The sequence below is a fragment of the Ictalurus furcatus genome, chromosome 27, assembly GCF_023375685.1.
Source record: "Ictalurus furcatus strain D&B chromosome 27, Billie_1.0, whole genome shotgun sequence".
In the NCBI taxonomy this organism is placed as follows: domain Eukaryota; kingdom Metazoa; phylum Chordata; class Actinopteri; order Siluriformes; family Ictaluridae; genus Ictalurus; species Ictalurus furcatus.
In genome coordinates this window covers 8302659-8327512 of record NC_071281.1, presented here as the reverse complement: position 1 = coordinate 8327512, position 24854 = coordinate 8302659, and the positions used below count along the sequence as shown (strand labels likewise).

At 40.8% G+C, this 24854-nt stretch overlaps 1 protein-coding gene across 2 annotated transcripts in view; it reads right to left on the bottom strand.

Moving 5' to 3' along the window:
- Positions 1-24854, bottom strand: part of adam10a (ADAM metallopeptidase domain 10a) — a 115362-nt gene that overhangs the window by 38500 nt on the left and 52008 nt on the right. For both annotated transcript variants that reach the window (XM_053617239.1, XM_053617240.1), the window contains exon 3: positions 1013-1131. In XM_053617239.1, the coding sequence (XP_053473214.1) occupies positions 1013-1131 (119 nt within the window). The remainder of the gene's footprint in view (positions 1-1012; positions 1132-24854) is intronic.

Genomic DNA, 24854 nt, shown 5'->3' with positions numbered 1-24854 from the left:
ACATACTTTGCGTATGGTAATAATCTATTAATCGAAAATGATGTATCATTTATCTCATTACAGATTAAATAACATCAAAGGTTTCTGTCTTAGATTTTTACATCTCGCTTGTTACGGATTTCCAAACAGGCGTTTATCAAAGTCACTCCTGTCGCGCCTGAATCTAATACCATATCGAGCACTTCGTAGGGTCTAGAACGCCGTGATTTTATATCCTTAATAGGCTCCGTGTTCAGTGAACAGGAAAGGCGTCTGGAATACGGCCTGTCTGTGTATCTGTACAGGGCTTCCATAATACAACATTATTCCTGTGTGAAGGCGAGTGGAGGACGCGTTGAGGCGACACTAAACCGCAGTGGAAAAGCAAGCAAAGTAAAGCGAATAGGGTCGAGCCGAGCCGAGCAGAGTCATACCGTGCAGCAGAAAAGTGGCTTTAGATTGTTCAAATAAAAGCTGTTTTTTGTTTGTTTGTTTGTTTTTTGCAAAAGCATCATTTTTGTGAGGACCAGGTGATTGTGCAGACATTTGACACAAACCTATCATTAATCAGGACATTTTGTCATTTATTGAAGCTTCACAAAAGACTAAAAATGCATGTGTGCACTCACACACACACACACACACACACACACACACACAAGCATGCAGGTGCACACTCACTCACTCACTCACTGACTCACTCAGGCATCTGTTACAGGTTTGTCCAATCAAAAGCAACAGACGAGTGCATCAAGAATTTCACAACAGATTCTCTGTCACTCGCTTACACACACACACACACACACACACTCACTCACACACAGAGAATACTATGAAGTAGAAATAATACCATAAGATATTTTGATGATTATTTACATTTTGATGATTATTTTGGATTTGTATCATACCATCTGAAATTGGATGTGAGATTTTGAAACTGTAGATTGAGAATGGAGGAAGAAAGTATAAACAATAATTGGCTATTATTAATTAATGTGTGTGTGTGTGTGTGTGTGTTGTGTAAAGTACTGACCGAAGAGCTCTCCGCTGTAAATATGCGAGGTGTCAATCGGTGTCTCCTCTCCAGAGATCTCCACCTTCAAGTCTGGGGCAAACAGAGACGTGTCCCTCTTCATCCGCAGATTAAAATATCTGAGAGAGAGAAAGAGAGAGGGAGAGAGAGAGGGAGAGAGAGAGAGAGCAATTGTTTTCTTTTTGACTGTGATTTTGTCTGTGTGTCTCTGTTCTCTTATTTACTTGCACTGTTTGCTTTGGCAATATTGTGATTGTTAACATTTCTACAATTAAATCACTGTTAAACTGAAATAGGGAGAGAGAGAGAGAGAGAGAGAGAGAGAGAGAGAGAGAGGAATGCAACACAGGTGGAGAAACACAAAAAGGCAGAGAAGAAGCCAGATAGAAGGCCAGAGACAGAAAATGGTCAATAGGAAACAGCAGAAAGAGAGAGACAGACAGAGGACAGAGAGAGTCAGAAACAGACAGTCACAGAGAGAGAGAGAGACAGAGAGAGAGAGACACACACAGTGAGAGGCAGAGAGAGACACACAGAGGGAGGCAGAGACACACCCAGTGAGAGGCAGAGAGAGACACAGAGAGAGGCAGAAACACACCCAGCGAGAGGCAGAGAGACACACACAGAGGGAGGCAGAGACACACCCAATGAGAGGCAGAGAGAGACACAGACGGAGGCAGAGACACACCCAGTGAGAGGCAGAGAGAGATACAGAGGGAGGCAGAAACACACCCAGTGAAAGGCAGAGAGACACACAGAGGAAGGCAGAGACACACCCAGTGAGAGGCAGAGAGACACACACAGAGGGAGGCAGAGACACACCCAGTGAGAGGCAGAGAGAGACACACAGAGGGAGGCAGAGACACACCCAGTGAGAGGCAGAGAGAGACACAGAGGGAGGCAGAGACACACCCAGTGAGAGGCAGAGAGAGACACAGAGGGAGGCAGAGACACACCCAGTGAGAGGCAGAGAGAGACACACAGAGGGAGGCAGAGACACACCCAGTGAAAGACAGAGAGTGTATTAGTATTTCTGTATTACAGACTTGAGGTAATTACCCTCATTGCCCATAACTGATAAAGTGGAGAGACATCTTAGAAGACACACTAAACTCCTCCACATTCTGATCATCTGGACTCCTGAACACGTTCGCAGTCACAGTGCACTGCATGAGTCACTCATAAAAATGTACTAAAGGAAACGTTTCTGTACTTGGAGTGACTGTAGAGTGATGACAGGAACTGTAGTGTTCCCATTTCCCAGAACACACTTTACTACATTTCCCATCATCCCCTGACTCATTAGCTGGCAGAGAATCACAGAAAGTCATTCATCAAACTCAAAAGCGCTCATCCTGATAAAAAAAGACTGAATCAAAATCTAATGATGGCTTTCTAATGAGGTTAATGTTGATCTTGTGGGTGCTCGATATGCCGTAAAACATACGGATTCCTCTTGTATTCCAAGTGTCCTTCAGCATTTCCCTTTATAATCAGAGTGGGCGGGGTTAATATCGGCTAAAGCTAGTGTAGGCTTCCACCTCATCAATAAGGAGACTACAATCTAGTTATTATTCAGCCTCTACTTTCTGTCTTCTGTTGCGCTAACTGAAATGCTGTTTGATGAATTTGTCATGATTTGAAATTCTACTCAAAGATGACGCAGTGTAATTAATGAGCTTGTGATGCAACAATAACTTACATTTAACAATAACATTTTTCAAAAGTTATTCATCTGTGGTGGATTTAAAAAAGAAAAAAAAATTCCTTTCTCTTTAATGTCAATTCTCAATAAAATACGTTTGATTGAAAAAAATATAAATATATGGGTTTGTATTTTCTATTTTATAACCTTGTGGCTGTCCACAGTTAATCAATGACTGCTCGTTAACGTAAGGGCAATAATCGATCAATAGAACTGCTTACATTTTGCAAGCCTGATACACACGTTTAATATTCTACACCAGAGCTTCTCAACCTTTTGTAACTAAAGCCTCCCCGATCATGTGGCATGCCCCCCCCCCATATTGGAGGAGACCAGGTATAATGATTATTTATTCTATATAAAATCTATCTATCTATTTCTCTCTCTCTCTCTCTCTCTCTCTCTCTCTATCTATCTATATATCTATATAAGCCAATCTATAATCTGTTTTGATAGACAGATAGATTATTCTTGCTCTTGTGTTTTTGTACTTTTTTTAAAAATTACTTTTCATAACTTTTATGATTTTTTTAAAATAACTTTTATAAACTATATAACGGACAGGTATGGAACATGAATGATCAAAAATGTTTCTGAACACTATAACTACTTTGAACAAGAGAACTAGGCTGTAATAACGTGGACTATTTTACATGTAAAACATGTTGCATTACATTCGTCTTGCATTCTAAAATCATACGCATATGAATGAGGTCAATTGGGATGAAGGGCGCGTCTCGTTATCCGTGACATAGCAGAGAGAGGTGTGAGTGCAGCGGGAAAGCAGCACCTCGCGCTTGCAGGATAGTACTGGTGACATTTGGAAAGTTACTAAGGTTTGTCCAAAACGTCACTAGATTTTTCGCTAGGTGCTTTTTTTTTTTTTCCGCAAAAAAGTTACTAAAGAGGTCTGAAAAGTCACTAGGTTGGCAACACTGGTCTGCACTGACAGCTAGATAAAAGGCAAACTAAGCTCCGCCTCTCTCCAGAAAAAAAGAAAATACAGAGAGAGAGGGAACGCAGGGTTTTTCATTTATGCACATTCTATTTGAAAAGCAATAAAATACACAGAGAACCCAAATGTCTGTCTGTGTTTTCTGTTTAAAACAATTTGCGCCTCCTCGTTGATTCTCGCCCCCCTGGTTGAGACCCACTGTTCTACACTATAGTCTCTGGGACTTTAAGCACTCTAAAGAGCTACTAGTTGTTCTGAAGTGTGGAGCACAGCAGTGGTTATAACACAGCTGGGAGAAAACAGCAGCTTATGGGAAGCTGTAAAACACGCTGGTGATGATATTCTGCTGTACGGCTGCAAATAAACGGAGAAAGGATTAATGAGGAGCGCAGTCGCTGAGAGCAGGAGATCAGCAGTTTGTTTTGGTGTCACACACACACACACACACACACACACACCTACTGCTGCGTATATAGGTACTGTGTGCCGCTGTCACCCTAGTGTTGCACCACTGAGTCCCCTTAGTGTGTGTGTGTGTGTGTTTGTGTGTGTGTACTGAGACAGAGGCAATCAAACATACCAAGGCTCTAAACACCTCACCAGCAGAACACCCCCCCTCCCCAAAACACACTCACACACACACACACACACACAAATAACTCTCTTTGTAACAAGAAGAAATGAGGAAAATTTGTGAAGTAAGTAAATAGCTGAATAATTTTCGAGGCTGCTCGTTATAAACCGCAGGACTGCTGATAGGTGTGAAGTAATTCAAAGGCCATTGTTTACAGAAGTGCCTGAGCCACTTGTGCATAACCTTTTCTTTTAATCAAGACATACACATGCACACACTCACAAACATAAACACAACATACACATATAAACACACTAGGGATAGCCGATATGGACTTCAAAACTATATCACGATACTTTCTGGTATTTATTGCGATAACGATATCCATGACGATATAAATACAGCACTGTGCAATGCTGTTTTTGGCTACAGGTGATAGCTGTGATCTTGAGAGCCTCAGAAACACAAACATTGATCTAAAACTAAAACTGATTTTCTGTAACCAAACCAGTTCCAGATTGTAGAGGCAGCTCCTCATTTAGAGATAAACTCCTCCTCAGCTTCACATCCGCTTTCTGTCGTACTTGTTTATCATCAACTAGGCTTTATCGTTATTATCGCAGGAAGACTCATACTTATTGTGGGGAGAATTTCTACCGGTATATCACAAACGATAAGATATCACCCATCCCTACCACACACACACACACACACACACACACACACACATATACTCATACGGATGTGTACTGATTATCTGTCTCTGGATCCATTTTAGCACATACTGATGTGTACTAACACTGTACATATAATACATCAGTTACAGCACATACACTCATGCACACGAACATCAGGACACTTTCAACAAATTACAGAGGTGCTACATGTTGTATAAAACCACATATTAGATCATAAAAGTTGTTATTCAGAAATAAGCAAGTCCCTGCATCTAAGAGACAATGGGCAATGAAGTGTCCCAATGTGAGGAGATGAACATCACAAAGCCATTTCCTCCTAAAAAAAAAAAGAATAGCACCAAGTTGTGCTATTCATGCTTGTTGTCATGACTACAATCCAACATTCTTACACTGCACTGGAGCATTTCTGTAGAGCTGTGATTACATTTCCAATAAGATAAGCAATGAACGCACACCTGCCAGACAAATCATATATCGTCATTCTTCCATTCGGGAGAAAGCAGCGTAGTTGTGCGGTGTTTTTAGCAGCGTTCGTTAATCTGTCTCGTGCAGAAAGTGGCATTAGAAGTGTCTTCTTCACTGCTCAGTGTAACTGTAAGCACTTGTAATCATTTGAGAACGATGGCAGAAAGATTCAGGGATTGATATTAATGACAACATGTGGCTGGTCATTTTGTCTGATGTGGGTAAGATAAAGGGAGGTTAGAGGAACATTCGTCCAGTGAAAAATAATATGTAGATATTACTGGATGCCATCTAGACCCTACAGCAGTGGTCACCAACTCTGTTCCTGGAGATCTACCTTCCTGAAGACTTTAGCTCCAACCATAATCGTGCCCACCTCACCATCTAATCATGGCCTTAACTGCCTAAAAGGTTTTGGTTGGAGATGAAACCTGCAGGAAGGTAGACCTTAAAGAAGAGGGTTGGTGACCGCTGCTCTACAGGATGGGGATATAATAACAATTGATGTTGGAATTGTAATGAAGTGGAGGGCACTTACTTACTGTTCATTAGTTCAACCATTCTAGTGTAAAATTCTGGGGATACCTGAAGAGTGCCTGGGTCTAATTTACCTCTGGAGCCAGAACAATGGCTTCTTGGGGATAAATTGTTGGTATACAATGTAGCATAAAATACACTTAACCTTATTAAGATCGGTTGTGTTACAGTACAGCTGCTAGGATTTTATGCAACTGGAAATGCCCCAAAACTCCAGATCTGAAAGACTGAATTGATGGGATGATCGAAATCGCATCATATGATGAGTGCATGCAGGGGAGACTGCATAATGAAGGGGAAATGAGATAAAAAAAGGGATCAGTTTTGGCAACATAATGAGGTAAATGAGCAGGACTGTTCAACAGCTGTTTAATTTCCATGTTCTTTGGTCTTAATTGCATTCCTTTTATACTGGCGATGGCTGAATATGTGAAGGTGCTTATTGAATGATGTGGTGACGTACTAAGTTTTAATTGTTGAATAATAATAATAATTACTAGAAGTGTCTTCTCAGGGATCTCGTTTTGGACCAATTTCAAGAATATAATAAAAAAATTTTAATAAATAAATAAATAAATAAATAAATAAATAAACAGAGAGAGAATTTTGATTTGTTTTGATTAAACTGGCCCACTTGTGTGATTACAGTAATGCAGTTTTCACTAATACTTCATGTCAATCAGTACGTTTACATGGACGACAATAATCTGATATTAACCGGATTAAGATACTCTGATTAAGAAACTAGCATGTAAACAGAGATTATTGGTGACCTTAATCTGACTAAAGTCATACTCGAAGTAATCACTAATTGAATTAAGACGTGTGGAGTATTCCTGTTATAGTCGCATTATCGAAGTGCATTACAGACATGTACACACCTTAATCACACTATTAACATCGTGTGGGAGTTTTCACCGCATTTTGCGACAGGACACGTACACACATGGCAGCGCTCAACCGTTTTACGGCGAAGAATAGAGCACGGCTGTGTCCGAAACCGCGTACTTACCTACTATATAGTAGGTAACTATGCGGTTTGGGACGCAGCCCACGGCTACAAGCAGTCGTCTAGTTGCACGTACAGCACGCCAAATAATTAACTACACTTGAAGCTTCCGTAAAAGTAAAAATGAAACACCCAAAACTGTACACAGTACCATAACGAAGACCAACTGTATGTCGATACGTGAAATTCTGGAGGGAACGTCGGACGGCGTGGCGTGGGGACGTAATGACACGTGCTGTTAATCGATCTGTGTTCTATAACATGTAAATGTCATGTCCGATTAAGGTCATCAAAATCTTAATCGGAATATCGGAATATTGTTGTCCAGGTAAATGTACTGAGTGATTATTATCAGTGTGCGTTGTGGTGTGACGATATCATGTGTCATTAGTGACTCATTTGTTTTTCCAGGAATGATTGATGACAGCTGTTGCTTGCAGAAGGTCCTCTAGAAATGACTCACATTTTCCCACATCCTTAACATTAAATGCAACAACATAACCGCTAACTACAGCGTACGTTTGAACTGAAACTGTCTCTCTCTCTCTCTCTCTCTCTGTCTCTCTCTCTCTCTCTCACACACACACACACACACAGAATTCATTAAGCAATTATGATTTAATAATACAGGTTGCATAGTATTGGTTAATTAATACAGTCACTAGTCGCTGCTGTGAGAATGTCAGTTAGTCCCAGTAGAGGAAAGAAACAGCGAGGCAGACTGTAAAGAAAGCCGCTAAATCTACTTTGTTATTCTATAAATATTTCAAACTAGATGAAGCCAGTTCTACTCAACTGTGCATGACCCAGCACATGACTACACTGGTTAAAAAAAAAGACTTTTCCCCCCCCTTTTTTTTCCTTTAATGGACTGTGCTTTCACTTTGCATGAAGTGAAGAGGAATGTGCGAGACAGGTCCAGAAGGAATTCCTCCCACAGTTATTTTCGTTGTACTTTAAAGTAAAATAAAATTTCAAATCTTTGTGTGAAAGAGCACTTCAGGAGCCGCGGGTTGCACGTCACAATCCAATCCCGTTCAGCTAGTTTAATTCGATTCAGTTCAATTCCATTTTATTTGTATAGCACTTTTAACAGTGGACATTGTCTCAAGGCAGATTTACAGAAACATATAAAGACAGGAAATAGATTTTAAATGTGTGAATTTATCCCTATTGAGCAAGCCGGTGGCGACAGTGGCGAGGAATGAGGTGATAAGAGGAAGAAACCTTGAGAGGAACCAGACTCTGAAGGGAACCCGTCCTCATCTGGGTAACAACGGATAGTGTGAAGGTAAAGGTAAAGGTAAAGTTCATTATGCTTTTAGCATGAAGTCTGTTTTGTTGAACTAGTCCACTGTTCACTAAAGGAGACTTGAGTGCAAAACTGTATGTGGTAATTGCAGTCCCAAAGCCACAGCGAGAATGTACATGTGGAACTGAGGTCCAAAACCATTTCCATGGTACTTCAAGCGGTACCATCCTCAGCAATCTCCAGGCTGTAGCCTGTAGTTTAGCGGTAGATCAGCCGGCACAGGTTGATCAAACCTGTGCTGACAAAGCCAGCAAAGCTTGTGGTTCAGTCTCCGTGTTGTTGTGTATACGATCAAGGTAGTGTAATGGTCGTATGGTAGGGGCTTGACGAATAAGGGAAGGATACGCAATGACCCAGAAGACCCAATCAGGGGGCAAATGTGGGCGATTCCACACCTTCATTTTCAGAAGTCTTCGTTTTCAAACTAAAACGGGGTCTTCGGCGTTTCCAAAAGTCTCTGTTTTCGAGGGTCGAGAATGCGGGAGTAGTGTAGACGACAGGCGTAACCGTAGCGAAAGTTATGCGTTTCAAAACAAAAACGCACTACTGTAAACAGGAGTTAGATCATGACCCTAATGTTATATTTTTACTATGATATACTTCTTCTGAGAAGAAAATTTTCTAAAAGAGGTTGCAGCTTTTTTTAGCCTAAATTCACACTTTTCCAGAACATTCACAATTCACAAATTTTTTATACATTTTTTTCTTCTAATTATGCAGCTACTTTCCATGTTTGGAGAACCAGTATATAAATTCCCTTCTTTTCCAGAACATACAGAAACCCTGAATATGATCACGGGCCTCCTCTCAGGTGTCCGACACACACAGAGTTTTCATTAATGACACATTTCACACACCCCCTGATGAGTCCTTCAGTTACTGTCTGACTCATCAAGGACACACACACACACACACACACACACAGAGCCATGTGCGCTAGTGATAAAGGCAGAGCAGCACAACACCTGCTCTCACACGCACAAAAACAACAAGCCCAGAAATCAAGGCCAGGGAAAGACAAGTGAGACACCTAACACACACCTCTGATAGTGTTTACAGTGAAGGGGTTATCACATTCTGATACATATCATTTATACAGTCTATGAAAATGATAATGAGGCTTTATTGATCACATATACATTACAGCACAGTGAAATTCTTTTCTTCACATACCCCAGCATGCCAGGAAGCTGGGGTCAGTCTTGATACAGCACCCCTGGAGCAGAAAGGGTTAAGTGCCTTACTCAAGGGCACAACAGTAGCAGCATGGCAGTGCTGGGGCTTGAACCCCCGACCTTCCGATCAGTAACCCAGAGCCTTAACTGCCAATCCACCACTGCCCTCATGCAATATCCTGTTTATTGATCAGAGACAGACTGAAAGGTTTGTAAAGTCAGCTGCTACGACTGTATGATGATCAGAAATCAGGAAACAAAGACAGCGCAGAGAAAAAAGAACAACCAATACCAAAACACATGGATATTAACTGTCCAAATCCAGCGAACCACAGTCCTGGTGCAGGGACATAACATACATGCATAAATACATAAGGAGAAAAAGAAGGGTGTGAGGAAAGTAGGATGCGAGAGGGCTGAGATGAGAGAGAAAGAAAGGAGAATGTTTTTATACTCACTGAAGCTCCACTATAACTCTTTCTCTTTCACGATAGAGCTCTCTCACAGTTAGCTACAGTTAATTAACACTGGTTTAGTAAGCAAAAAAGAACTACGTGCACACTGGGGGAGGATCACAAGCGCAAACGAATTCAATTCAGTTCGGTCGGCGATCATAAAGTCCAAGTCAAGTCGAAAGTAATTTCTATTTTGGCAAATCAAGTCCAAATTATTCAAAATTCTTAACTTAATTCTTAAGTCCATAGAACAACAGAGAATGCCTGAGAGAGAGAGAGAGAGAGAGAGAGAGAGAGAGAGAAAACGATCATCTTCATTCTAATAGACAAAACAGCATCACCGCTGCTCCTATTGACATCTCTCTCTCTCTCTCTCTCTCTCTCTCTCTCTCTCCAACACACACACGCTATTTTTCTGCCCAGTGATAAGCTTCTTCGATGTCGTGTCCACAGCTCCCAGTGGAAGCATTTTATTATAGCCATTAGCTTATGACACATCCTCCATATTGTCCTCCATCTCTGCAACAATGCATGTCAGGAGCATAACACCATTCCTGGTAAATACTTTCCACACTAAATTTCTGTGTAAAATCATGCAAACGTTAAAAAAAAAAACAACAACAACAACAACAACAAAAAAAACACCTGCAAAAAACAAAAAAGGAAGCTGATTTACTAGCATGGTCTGCTGAGGATTTCACATGAGACTTTGAGCAGGTTCTACTTTAAAATACACGGTGATATGAATTAGCTCCATCCACCCGCAATGTAATTTACTAACCCTGAAAGCCATTTCAGAGATGATGACTGTGATTGCAAATTAGTGCGACTGAAGGGCAGGTATTAACATTTGCAGCGGCTGAATACAAAATTGCACCGTTTACTAGGTTTCAATAATGAGAAGGATTGTCACGATTATGCCTTAGTATCTCCAAATGATCAGATTTATAATTATAGCGATGATGCTGGTGTTATATACGATATTAGCTATTCTCTACATGTTCACACCTCTGATGCCAGCACTGTTTAAGTAGAGACTGGGAAAAGGTTTTAATTATGAACAAAATAGATAATTGTTTATATTACATTCTGATTCTTTTGTGGCATCGCATCATCTTTAATTGAAACTAGACTCAGGATTATTTTTAGTTTTACTCTCCCAGGATCTTGCCACTGTTCTGAAGAACAATCAGCATTTGCAATAACATCATTTAAGAGCAGCATGGTGGTGCATTGCTGCCTCATAGCTTCAGGGTCCCCAGTTCTTTCTTGAGCTTTGTTACTTTCTGTTCGGAGTTTCCCCATGTTCTCTCCATGTCCGTGTGGGTTTCCTCTGGGTTCTCCGGTTTCCTCACACTATGCTGGCAGGTGCACAGACTATTCTAAGTTGCCGTTAGGTCCTATCAAATCTCTTGCCCAGTGATCCACCGCAACCCTGACCAAGATAAAGCAGTTACTGAAGATGAATGAATGAAAAAAAATGCTTGTTACTTGGAAATTTAGTGAGGGGTTTTTGCATGTTCTTCCTTAACTGTTGGTTTCAGTCACTGGATCTTAAGAAGAACAGTTCAGGCTCAAGGAGTTCTCAAGGACACACTGGCATTGATATTCTCTGCTGATATCTTGTAGTAGTGTTTATCAGCGAATAGCTGATAAAGTGTTTTTCCTCTGGGAATCATGTGACCAAACCGGGGAAATCAATAAAACATGGATGATTGACTGTATCTGTCAAAATCTGGACTGCGGTACACTTTATAAACAGGGTCAGTGTCTTGCTTCAGATTAGGACTTCTGGTCTAAGATCTCACCGAGATTTATAGTGACTCAAAAACGGGTCAGCACTCAACACGATTTTTAAAAATATTATGGTCCACCATTGAAGATTATAGCCTATGTGACGTCTGTGTGAAACGTTACTGTACATATGTGCTGAATTTCATATTCAAGCAATTTGCAGAGTTTTTTCTGCCTTTTTTTTTGGGAAGTGGTAAGTCAGCTGTTAAGATGCTGGACTTTTGATCGGAAGGTCATGAGTTCAAATCTCAGCACTGCTGGGCCCTTGTGCAAGGCCCTTAACCCTCAACTGCTCAGTTGTATAAATGAGAAGTTTCTCTGGATAAGGGCGTCTGCCAAACACCATAATGTACATGTAAAATGTAATATAAACCAGTGACGTGCTGCTTGTGATTGTAGGCAGAACTCAGGCAGTGTTGTTTGCACCTATCAGCCTTAGAAACTGAACATTACTGTTAGATTTCATCCATTGCTGCTCCGAGCCGCGTCCTGTTACACCATCCACACTTCCTGTTCTGTCAAATGCACAATGGTGAGAGGGACTTGTGATTTTATGAAGTAAGCCAGGTAAAGGCAGGGGATCCCAAACCAAGAGCCACAAACACAAGAAACAAATCCTAATAAAGATGGGAAATGAACCAATGGGGACGGATCATTTCCCAAACCGGAAAACAAACAGAAAATGGTATTGTTTAAAAATGCTTCTATAAGGGACCCATGCTGAGCTACTTCAAATGGGTTCAAAATAGGAACTCTTGAAGAATGATAAACAGGCTGTCTCTTCACACAAATCCAATCCAGAGTGCATGTGCATATACAGTATCTGCACAAGTCTAGCCCTGAGTGGCAACCTCTGTGGCTTTCTTTCAGAAAATGATAATTATTCCAACCTCTAACGGTCCATTCTAGCTTGTCATGCTATTACGCCTGGCACACAAAGACACAGACACACACACACACACACACACACGATTACATGCCTAGACTGTGCTTTGTATCCATTACTGCTTCAGATAAAAAAAGGCATATATCTGATGTTCATCTTCAAAAGCAGACAACAGGGGGACAGCTGAAACTTTTTATGGCTCAACACACACAAACAAATACAGAGAGGGAAATACATCCAGATGTTATAAACACTACAGATACGGCTTATCAGTTTTGGGGAATGAAATATATACACACAGACGGCTGGTGCGGTTTCTGTCCACTCGTCCCCTTAGAGGGAACAGTGACTGCAGAGCAATGTAGATGGTTCTGACTGATACTATACAAGGAAACATTTCTACCCGTGAGTGTCTGACAGGTCTAGATCGAGTACACTGTCTGAACATGTCCATGACACACAACAGACTCGTAGTACTAGAGGGCCCTATAGATCGTGTCATGATGGAATTTCCGGAGCTGGAGTTAGTTCAGGTATACACTGATCGTGTAACAGTTTCCTAACAAAAGGGATAAAATAACAATAAGAATGAGAACGTTTCATCTCTGAGAACATGTTTCTTTCAGTCAAAGTTCTTTCTTCTTATGCACTATACACGTGATCCTAAAGAATATTTCCACTCAAGATGGCAAATTCTGTACATGTTTTTATTGCCTCAAGCTGTGTACGGAACAACTGAGTCATGTTTCACATTATGTTCATCATCACAAGCAAGGAAATTTGTCAAGAAAGTGATACTTAGAAAAATAACAAGATACAGATATGTATATTTTCAGTGCACCTTTATTTTACCTTCCAAAAGTCGAATCATGAGCATCTTGCTATTAAATATAATTAATATTCTATTGATAAACGTACAGGTGCAGGAGCACAGTGGTTTAGTGGTTAGCATGGTTGCCTCCCACCTCCAGGGTTGGGGGTTCTATGTGCACGGAGTTTGCGTGATCTTCCCATGCTTCGGGGGGGTTTCCACCGGGTACTCCAGTTTCCATTCCCAGTGCAAAGACGTGCATTGTAGGCTGACTGGTGTTACCAAACTGAGCGTAATATCTGAACGTGTGTGTGATCGTGCCCTGTGATGGGTTGGCACCCCATCCAGGGTGTCCCCCGCCTCGTGCCCCAAGTTCCCTGGGATACACTGCAGGCTCCTCCTTGTGTAGGAGTAAGCGGTATGGAAAAACGGATGGATGGATTTCCAATGCAAGTAGCAACATCTGCTTTTATAATATTACAGTAAATGTGGAAAATGTCGAAAAACTACCGCTGTAAAAACCGGCAACGCTGCTGATTCAACCAGAAATAAAAGCCAGATGAGCACAGTGGAGTAATTCAGGGTGAATATATTAGGTGAATTCTGTCTTCAGAAATAAATGAAAAGCTGGTGCAGAGAGAAAATTTACTATGATGAGCAGCGCACGGTAATAAACTACTCAAAGTCAGTATAAGTCTATAAAAGTGCATTAGCTCTCTCAGGTAGACTGTCATGCAGTTTGAGAAACAAATTGGCTGCTTGTTTTGTCCAAGCATTGTGAAGAACCTGCCACAGTTTTGCTGGCTGACACACTTTCCTCTGTTTGTGCTGGTAATAGCAGACGGCCTCCATTATGCTTTTATCTGAAAAGTGGTCTGTTACTTAATATGTGACTTTCTTTAACAGCATACACAGATTTTGCTTCTTTTTTATCTGGAAAATGAATGCTTGTAAACCTACAATGATAAAATTTAGGGGGCTTAGTGGTTGGCAAGTCTGCCTCGCACCTGTGTGCAATTGTGCCCTGAGATGGGTCGTCCCCCGACTTGTGCCTGAGTTCTCTGAGATAGGCTTCAAGCTCCCTGGGACCCTGTGTAGGATAAGCAGTACGGAAAATTGGATGAATGCATAAAATTTATACGAAAGCTAGGGTGCTTAAAATGCACCTATTATGGTTTTTCAAACATTACCTTTCATGTAGTGTTATAGAGCTGTTTGTGAATGTAAATAGTCTGCAAAGTTTAAAAAAAATCAAAGTGGAGCATGACAAATGGAGTTATTGACTCCCAAAAGAAGGAATCGATTCTGAACAGCTGAAACGAATCGTTAGTAATTCCAGACTTACTAACGTACTAACCTACGTAGGTTTGTAACAAAAAGCCCCGCCTCTGGTCTTCATCGGCTGCTCGCGAACAGACAGACCTGAAACTCGTTATGGTAGTGGGCGTTTTCTTTCTGAAACACGCTGACAGCGGTAGACCAATCACAACAGACTGGGACAACTGACCAATCAGAGCAGAGTATGCTCTCTGAAAGTAGGCGTTTAGAACGAATCCTTTAGAACGGATCATTTAACGAGTCATTTTTGACACTGAGGGAAAAAATGTAATACTGCAATTGAAATTATGAGCACAGTAAAGTGTTTTTGTGACCTTGGATGCATGTAAATCTATTGTATGAGACTTTTAAAACAAATTTAGGCACGTTTCAAAACCATAATATGTGCGCTTTAATATATTTGCACAACACTGTATAATTCACACAGTGCATCAATATGATTCACACAAAAAATACATAAAAAACTTTTTTTTTAAATGGACTAAAGTCAGTGAAAGGTCCAAAGTCAAACTGAGCTGATTCAAACTGACAGAAAAACTGGACAGATAAAAACAGCGGCTTGAGTATATTCAGTGGAGTGTCACTACAGACTGAAGTGAAACCAGAAGAAACAGCAATAAACAACGCTGGTTTACAGTGTCAGACTCACACTCAACGCCTGTTCACCAGACACATCAATCAGGAAGTAAGATGGCCAGTGTGCGTGTGTGTGTGTGCACATGTGTGTGTGTGTGTGTGTGCGCTACAGGCGGGGAGTTCCCAGAACAATCAATTACCCAGGGAGCTCTAAAAGCCAACAAGGCCGCTCTCGTTCCCAGAGTTCTCCATTGTGTGTGAGCGGCTCGGTTTTCAGCAGCGACGCCGAGCCTCCATTTACAGCCACCGACACTCCCAATCCAATTACAGTGCACTCAGCACCAGCAAGCACCCTCACAACAACACACAGGAATTAATGGCCTCCTCCCTATGTCCACTATGAGGAGTTTAACTCGAATGTAATCACAGACCGAGGAGTCTCACCATGCTAGCGCTCTGAAGCTTTTAAGCACAGAGAGATAGTGTAATTTAATGACGATGATAATCACACGCAGTTTTTAAAAAAAAAAAAAATCAACATTGTATTTCGTTCATATCTGTGTATCTTTGGCACCGGCCAAATGAGTGTGTATGTAGATCCTTAAACTTCGGAACAGCAGGTGATTCGAGGCTGCTCTCAAATTGGCTTGCTTCAGATTGTCCTCGGATCGCAGTTCACTGCACCCCGGACACTCCCACTTTCATTGCTAGTGAGTCAATATTGTTTTTATATTTTTTGACCTCATGTGATTGGACGACTCTCTTTCCTACTCAGCAGCGTGTCAGTTGAGATACACTGCAAAAGATTGTTAATAGAAGTAGAAGTAGGCGCAACATTGTGTGTGTGTGTGTGCGTGTGCGTGTGTGTGTGGGTCAGCGTGTAGTGGTGAGGGTTTATGAGCCATACACTCCCACACAGATGTGCCCACTGAGGCGTACGCTGAGAGAAGACGAGTGGCTCGGCACAGAGCAAGGCTGCTATTAACATCAACACAGAGCAGCACAGGCTGTTATTAGCAGAGCCTGTGCTCTGCTAATAACAAAAAAAAAAAAAAACAACTCTGTGATTGGTCATTCCAATGTCACCCAAATGCTACAAGATTTTCTCCATCCATCCATCCATCTTCTATACTACTTATCCTCTTCAGGGTCACGGGGAAACCTGGAGCCTATCCCAGGGAGCAACGGGCACAAGGCGGTGTACACCCTGGACAGGGTGCCAATCCATCGCAGAGCACAATCACACACACATTTACAAGATTTTCTATAAATAGAAAATATCATGGAATTAGATTTGTGTAGTGTTCCGCATGTTCTCACTGTGTCTGGTTTCTTCAGGGTTCTCCAGTTTCCTCCCACCTCCCAAAAACATGCTGCATGTGTGTGTGTGTGTGTGTGTGTGTGTGTGTGTGTGTGTGTGTGTGTGGGCATGGTGCCCTTGCGATCGATTGGCATCTCATCCAGGCTGTATTCCAGCCTCACACCCAGTGCTCCTGGGATAGGCTCCGGATCCACTGCTCTCCCTGACAGGAAAAAGTGCTTACTGAGAGCACTCATCACATCCCGCACTGCACCACGCTCCCTCCGATCCTCTAGCACTGCTCGACTGGTCCCACCATCTCTCTCTCAGGTTACAAAGAAGGCATGCATCAAGACTCTTCTCTGTTCTGGCATCTAGGTGGTGGAATGAACTTCCCCTAGATGTCCAAACAGCTGAGCCTTCAAACGACGTCCAAAGACCTACCTATTCCTAAAGTACTTCACTTTATATCTATATCTATCTATAGCCACACACACACACACACACACACTCATTCTTTCTTATTTTTGTTAGAATAATACACACTTTAGAATAATAATAATAATAATAATAATAATAATAATAATAATAATAATAATAATAAAGTCATCAAAACTCTGGAGTAACACAAATGGAACTATGGGAATTATATTGTGATAAAAAATGAAAAATAAATCAAAATAATTTAGTATTTTAGCATCTTCAATGTAGACATACTTTTTGCCTACAATTTCCAGAAATGTATTCTTGCCATTTTCTCGACCGATTTCTTGAGGAATTTCCCTGAGATGCTTTTTAAACAGTATTAAAGGAATTCACACCGACGCTGGACTCTTATTGGCTGCTTTTCGAATATTTCGCGCGAAGTCATCCGTTTAAAGAAATATTTTTTTGTATATAAAATGTTAGTTTTCTAATGAAAGAAATGAATACGTTAGCACAATTATATTTTTGTCTACAACTCCAGTTTCAAACATATATCACACACCTTCAGTTCAAAAGGTTTTTAAGATCATGAGAAACATTTCAGTAGAGTGTCTCCAACTTTTGACCGGTAGTGTATATTTTTTATATAAATATATATATATACACACTCAACAAGAACAAATTTCTTAATGTGTAAATATTTATATATATATATATATATATATATATATATATATATATATATATATATATATATTCACATAAAATGATTGAACAACTGAAAAAGTTTCACAGATATCTGACAAACAGAAATGGAATAATGAGTCCCTAAACAAATGGGAAAACACACACTTGAGACCTAAGACACACACATACACACACACACTCACAGAATCTTAGTAACATCCCTAAACACAAGTGTGAGGTTGTGTGTGTGTGTGTGTGTGGGTGTGTGTGTATGTGTGTGTGTGAGAGAGAGAGAGAGAGAGAGAGAGAAGACATTGTATCTTGGCGTCTGCCAGACTCTGTATGCAAATCAGCAAACTGGATAAGCCTGACTGCTTTCATGGACCTCCCTCGCCTCTGTACATCTAAACAAATGAGTGAGAACGAGATGCAAGACAGAGAAAGACAAAGAAGAAGGAAGGGTGAGAGAGGGGGGATGGGGGCCAAAACAACAAAATCTGCTGTTTCTATTATAAACATACTGTATTTTTCACACACCAAATCCAATATGTACAGACATATCACTTAGAAAAGAGAGACACACGTCCCTACCAAGTTAGTCTCATTCAGCAGAGGCAGTGTGACCTCTCTCTCTCTGACACACACACACACACACTCACACACACACTTACATTTTCCCTTCTCTACTGCTGAAGGAAACTCATGTGTGCTGCATTATTCAGATATTCAATTTTTCGCATAAAACAGAGCACAGAGGAGAGGAATCTGAATGCGGAGGTCGGCGGGAAGAGCGCGAGCGAGCTGGTTAAAGTTTTATGACCAGAAAACGCACCACATGCTGAACGAGAATACAGAATAAGACACGCCGGCCTCGTTTCTCTGCACGAGAGCACGCACGCTGAGGCTCAAACAGCACGCTGATATCGCACACACTGTGAGCAGAGGGAGGGTCCCGGCTTTCGCTCCTCTAAGGGGAAAGAAAAGGCGTGAGAGAAATGTTTAAAGATCCTGAAAGCAGATCATGTTTAAAGATAGAATGCAAAGCCTATTCATTTTTCTTTAGGAGTGTTAGATACACTGCATTAAATCATTTACACCTGTGCGTTAGTTAGTTTTAATGTTTGTTTTTAGACATTAGACTGATGCACACCTTATAGTCTGGGTGGGAGAACCTTTGGCATGGTCACATTTTGGCTTATTTAACTGTTTCAAAGGATTTTAAAGTCTCCCAAAAGTGAAAAAGGGAATAAACCGCATTTAAAGATTTCACTCCAATTCCATTTAAGGACACCTTGCTGACCTCTACATTAATAACCTAATCTACTTATAGTAAAACAACATGCCAAATTCATAAAATTCATTTCTTCATTGTACTGTGATGTCTCGATCAGCTCCCTCGCTCCCTCGCTCGTGACTCAGTAGATCGTGTACGTGAGTTCGGGCACTGGTAAGGACGCTGGCTCACTACACAATGGGACACTGATAACAAATTTCCGGTGACGCGATTACATACTCGCACTGTGAAACATCACCAAAAATTAAAAACTTATTTTTAAAAAAATATTTACCTTTTAAAGGTCATATAAATCTGTCATGGTACTTATGCAGGATTGCACACTAGCTAGTGGAACATGTTTTTTAAAATCACTAAACACTTAAAAGTGATTAGACTCAGACAAGCTCTATATAGAATGTCAAATAAAGATAAAAAACTGCTAGTGTAAGTAATCCTTTGAGAGCTGCAACAACGATAACAAGCGGCTTACATTTGTAGCCGGAAGTTTAGAGTTCGCCCGACATTTTTTTTCGAGCTGAGAGGCTTCAGAAAACATGACGTCATTTCCAGTAAGGGAACATAGTGAGCATCGATGCTCCCTGTTTTTTTTGCGGTGCATTGTGGGATTTTTTTAGTAAGTGAATATTCCAATGCATTGGAAGGATTTTGCGATTGAGACAGCCTTTAAAATGGCCGACTCCCTGATCAGTGCCCTGACTACTGAACTAGTCATTTTATTGACTGAGACATACTCCATGTCACTGACTACGTTTACATGGACAGCAGTAATCTAATTATTGACCTTATTCGGAATAAGATAATACTGTGATTAAGGTGTTTACATGATATATATATATCATGTAATATATATATATATAGAATACTGCTTTCATGTTCCTCTTTTACATGTTATAGAACATAGATGGATTAACGGCACACGTCATTACATCCCCACGCCGTCCGACGTCCCTCCAGAATTTCACGTATCGACATACAGTTGGTCTTCGTTATGGAACCGTATACAGTTTTGGGTGTTTCATTTTTCATTTATTTTACGGAAGCTTCAAGTGCGGTTAATTATTTGTCATGATATACGTGCAAATAGACGACTGCTTGAATCCTTGGGCTGCGTCCCAAACCGCGTACTTACCTAAGTTGCTAAGATACATGTATTTCTCCTACTATGTAGTAGATATGTACGCAGTTTCGGACATCAAACAGACGTCTTGTTTGCCGTCAAACGGTTGAGCGCTGCCGTGTGTGTACGTGTCCTGTCACAAAATGCGGCGAAAACTCCCACACGACGTTAATAGAGTGATTAAGGTGTGTACATGTCAGTAATACACGTTGATAATGTGACTAAAACAGGAGTACTCCACATGTCTTAATTTGATTTGTGTTTACTTCGAGTGTGACTTTAGTTAGATTAAAGTCATCAGTAATCGCTGTTTACGTGCTAGTTTCTTAATCTGAGTACTGTCTTAATCGGGTTAATATCGGATTATTGTTGTCCATGTCAACGTACTGACCTTTTATGCCCAACATAATCTTTTTCGATTCCAAGCAAATTTGAGCCGGTGTCAGTGCCTGGTAGCCACGCCCCTTTTCCGCTACGTAAGCAAAGCTACTACTGTTGAGTGCATGAAGTGTCCAACATTACACACGGTGTGTGTGTGTGACATCACACACACACAGGAACATTGTAGACATCGTGACAGGCGGTATCTGAATACAAACTGAACTGATCGCCTGATAACCTCCAGGATTTAGCCACGTCGATATCCAAAGGGCTTTCCCAGACCACCGCATAATTAAACTTTGTATCCCTGTTTGGCAAACTTTGATTTTTATAACTGCACTGCACACATTAAATTCTTTTTTTTGGTTTCTGCTTTCTATTGGTTTCCTTCCTGTGTCATGGAGTCTCCAGCTCCTGAAGGCTAACCTCCACCCCCAGCATGCAGACCCATATCTAACCTTCTTTTCATCAGAGTGAGAAGGTCTTTAGGAGCGCTCTGCACCGCTCTGGACACCGCTGGGTTACTGCGATCGATATTGGAAAAGAACACGCTCCACCTGAGATAAGAATGCTAAGCAGTTGGACAGAATTGAAGAGAGCGCTGATGCCTGCCTCATCAGAATGCTAACACTGGTTCAGAGAAGCCTGACTGCCTGGACTTTCTCTTTGTCTGGAAGGTGAACAAGATCTTGAACTGTTGCTTTTAATGACTTCAGGACCACCTTAAAGCACATCAGACTGCTATGCTATCTAACAGGGGCATGTGTTTACTGTGTTTATGAGAATGTTACATATAAACGGCCTACTCGTGTGAAGTTTTCGGTAAACACACTTTACAGTTCACGTGCTGTGGAAGTTTCTAGTAATTTGCCAACACATCTGAGGAAAATGTTACTTATACTCTTTGCAATTTTGTCTAATTTACACTTTTCGCTCTGCACTTTTCACTCTGCCTTGTATGTTGTCCACATACAGTGCATATAAAAAGTCTACACACCCCTGATAAATTTGCAGGTTTGTATAATCAAAAAAAAAAAAAATGAAATCAAGATAGATTTGGGGGTAGAGTGGCCAGATGGAAGCCCTTTCATGAAAACAAAACAAACAACAAAAAAACATCCAAGCCCACCTAAATCACCCCAAAGCATGTGGCAAAAAGTGTTATGTTCTGAGGATAAAGGTAGAACTTCCTGGGCATAATTCTAATATATATACGTTTGGAACAAAAACAAGACAGCTTATCATCCAAAGAGCATCATAGAGTGCTGCAGGGATGACGTATTTTTGCAGGCCAACCTGGAAGATAGCATCACCCTGGTTCCCTCGACAAAAAGCCAACAGGAATTTTCCACTGGCGTTTGGATTACTGCAGAAAATAAACTCTGTGACCAACACAAGATTACGATTCTTCTGCACATATGAACACAAATTTTTTATGAATTTTGAAGCCTAAATACAATCGCCAGAAATAAAAAGCTAGAGTTACAAACTACACCACGGACACATGACTTCAACGCCGCCACCACTACGCTTTATAGCACTACAATTTGTAAAAACACTACCACAGGAAAATACTATAAGTTGAAAATGTACAAGTTGGAATAGTTTGCAAGAGCACGAGAATAAACACAACGAGGCTGTAGTAGATGACTTTTCCTGTTCGGCGTGATGACGTTTAACGTCCCTGTAGTCCCATTTGGCCATTCGCTAACAACCATCTTTTTCATTACACGGAAAAGCATTAAAAAAAATCACGAGCGGGGTATTATTGATGTATTTTACAGTATATCGTAGACTAAAACGTAAAAATATCTTGAGCTTGTGTTAACCACAGACCTTATTTCAGGCATTTAACCAAAAACCCATTTAAAAAACCCACTGACATCGGGATGATGAAACCAGAAGTGCTAAAGTCCACAGAGAAGCATGGTGGTGGCAGCATCGTGCAACTGGGGCTACTTCCCTTCAGCTGGGACAGGGGAATTAGTCAAGATATATTTCAAATAATCCATTATTCAAGACACACTTCAACCATTTTAAGTAACTCTTTGCTTGCATGCTGCCATCAAGACACGCTCATTCAAGTCTGAAAGCGAATCACCAAGCAATATTATTTCCCGGACGCAGTTTTGCTAAAATTAAGAAAAAAGGCAACACCAGTGTCACGATAAACGTGTAAACGAATCTCCATCCATCCATCCATCCATCTTCTATACCGCTTATCCTTTTCAGGGTCACGGGGAAACCTGGAGCCTATCCCAGGGAGCATGGGGCACAAGGCGGGGTACACCCTGGACAGGGTGCCAGTCCATCGCAGGGCACAATCACATACACACTCACACACCCATTCATACACTACAGACACTTTGGACATGCCAATCAGCCTACCATGCATGTCTTTGGACTGGGGGAGGAAACCGGAGTTGTAAACGAATCTACGTTGTGATATTTAGCTGCAAACCAGTCTGATGAGCCTGCTTAAAAAAAACAACAAACAACAACAAAAAAAAACAAACAAAACAAAAACAACAAAAAAAACAGACCGCTCGCTTTTTCCACAAGAGAAACGTGGTTTAGCTGGTGCTGCAGACTTTCATGCTTATCTGCATGCAGCTACCTAACGGTGTACATGTTGTACTGTGGCAATGTTATAAAATTAAAGTAAGTCAATACACTGAACACACTTAATGTTTTGCGTTCATTCAAATGCTTGAATATTCTTTGAATGATGGCTTCAAATATTTGCATAGTAATTCTTTTACCTGGCTTTTCACACACACTCACAGGGTGATCACTATTATCCTGAGCAAGTCAGTCATCAAACATCATGTCCCTGCTGATCTGATGAAGGTAACTGATTTAGAAGAGTGTAACCAATTACCTGACCTTTTTTTTGTGTGTGTGTGTGTGTGTAAAAGAAAGCTCATACTTGCATTGGCTCCTTCCTTTATTTTAACACAAGAGTAAAACAAAAAAAAGACAACGAGAATGCCGGGTTTTTCTAACAAGACCTTCCTTTTCAAAAGCACACTGCATGTTCCTGTACTGCTGTACAGAGACCAAAGGAAATACGCAGTATAAAGAGACGTGTCTGTGTTCTACCTAATAACAACATGCCCGTTTCTATTAATCCCTTGAAAATACTATAAGGAAAAATGCAGCACGGGTTGCATGTGATGTGGTTACTCAACCATTTTCACAGGATACTTACTCCAACACCCTCACCCTCACACACTCACACACACGGGGCAAAGAGAAAAGCTGAACGCTGGTACTGTTCATAAATGTATCTTTTTTTTTGAGCCAGCCCCTGACTCATATTCCTCACAGAGACATCTATTAGATGATGATGATGTTGCTGTTAATATTATTATTGTCACGGATGCATTCATACCGATACTGGTACTTGTAAAAAATGCTCTTATACCATGTGACACTATGTGATGTAAAGTGTACGATGTCACACTAATGAACAGATGAAACAAAATGTCAGTGATTTAGACTTATTACACAATTAATTACATCTACAGCATTTGGCAGACATCCTTATCCAGAGCGACTTACATTTATACAACTGAGCAATTGAGGGTTAAGGACCTTGCCCAAAGGCCCAACAGTAGTAGCTTGGCAGTGCTGGGGCTTGAACTCCTGACCTTCTTAGCAGTAACCCAGATCCTATAACCACTGAGCCACCTCTGCCACTACTTATGACAATCTAAGCAAAGCAGACCACAAACTGTACACTTGAGAACCGACAGCATCTTCCTACAGTATAAGTAACCTGACAAAGCATAATGAAGATAAAGGAGTTCATTGATAGCAGCACACAACAAGAAGCGACTCTGCAGCACACGCTGGCTAGGCAAGAAAAACGTCGCCTATGTTGCTCTTGATGATCAGCCACTATCGGACATTGACAACGAGGAGATTCGGGTGCGATGAAAACAAAAAAGGATTTTACTTACAGTTAGGGCTGGGCGATATATCGATATAATATACATATTGTGATAAATGGTTTTTAATAATTACAAATTAAATAGTACTGAATGGATGCTGCTGATTTGACGTAATTAGAAAAAAAAAACGTAATCTTCTTTGTATTTGTATTAAAGAAAAGTATCATCAAACTCAGTCTAACAGTTTTTTGCTTATTTTACTACTGTTTTATGGACCGTTTGTTAGCTAGAGTATATATCGTGATAAATATCGTGTACCGTAGAAATGTCCTCAAGTATTGTGATATTGATATTTTTGTCACATCACCCAACCCTACTTACAATTGGACAGAAGCGCCTCTCCACTGCAAACCTATTCCATCCAAAGTAACTCATCTAGCTAGCTAAT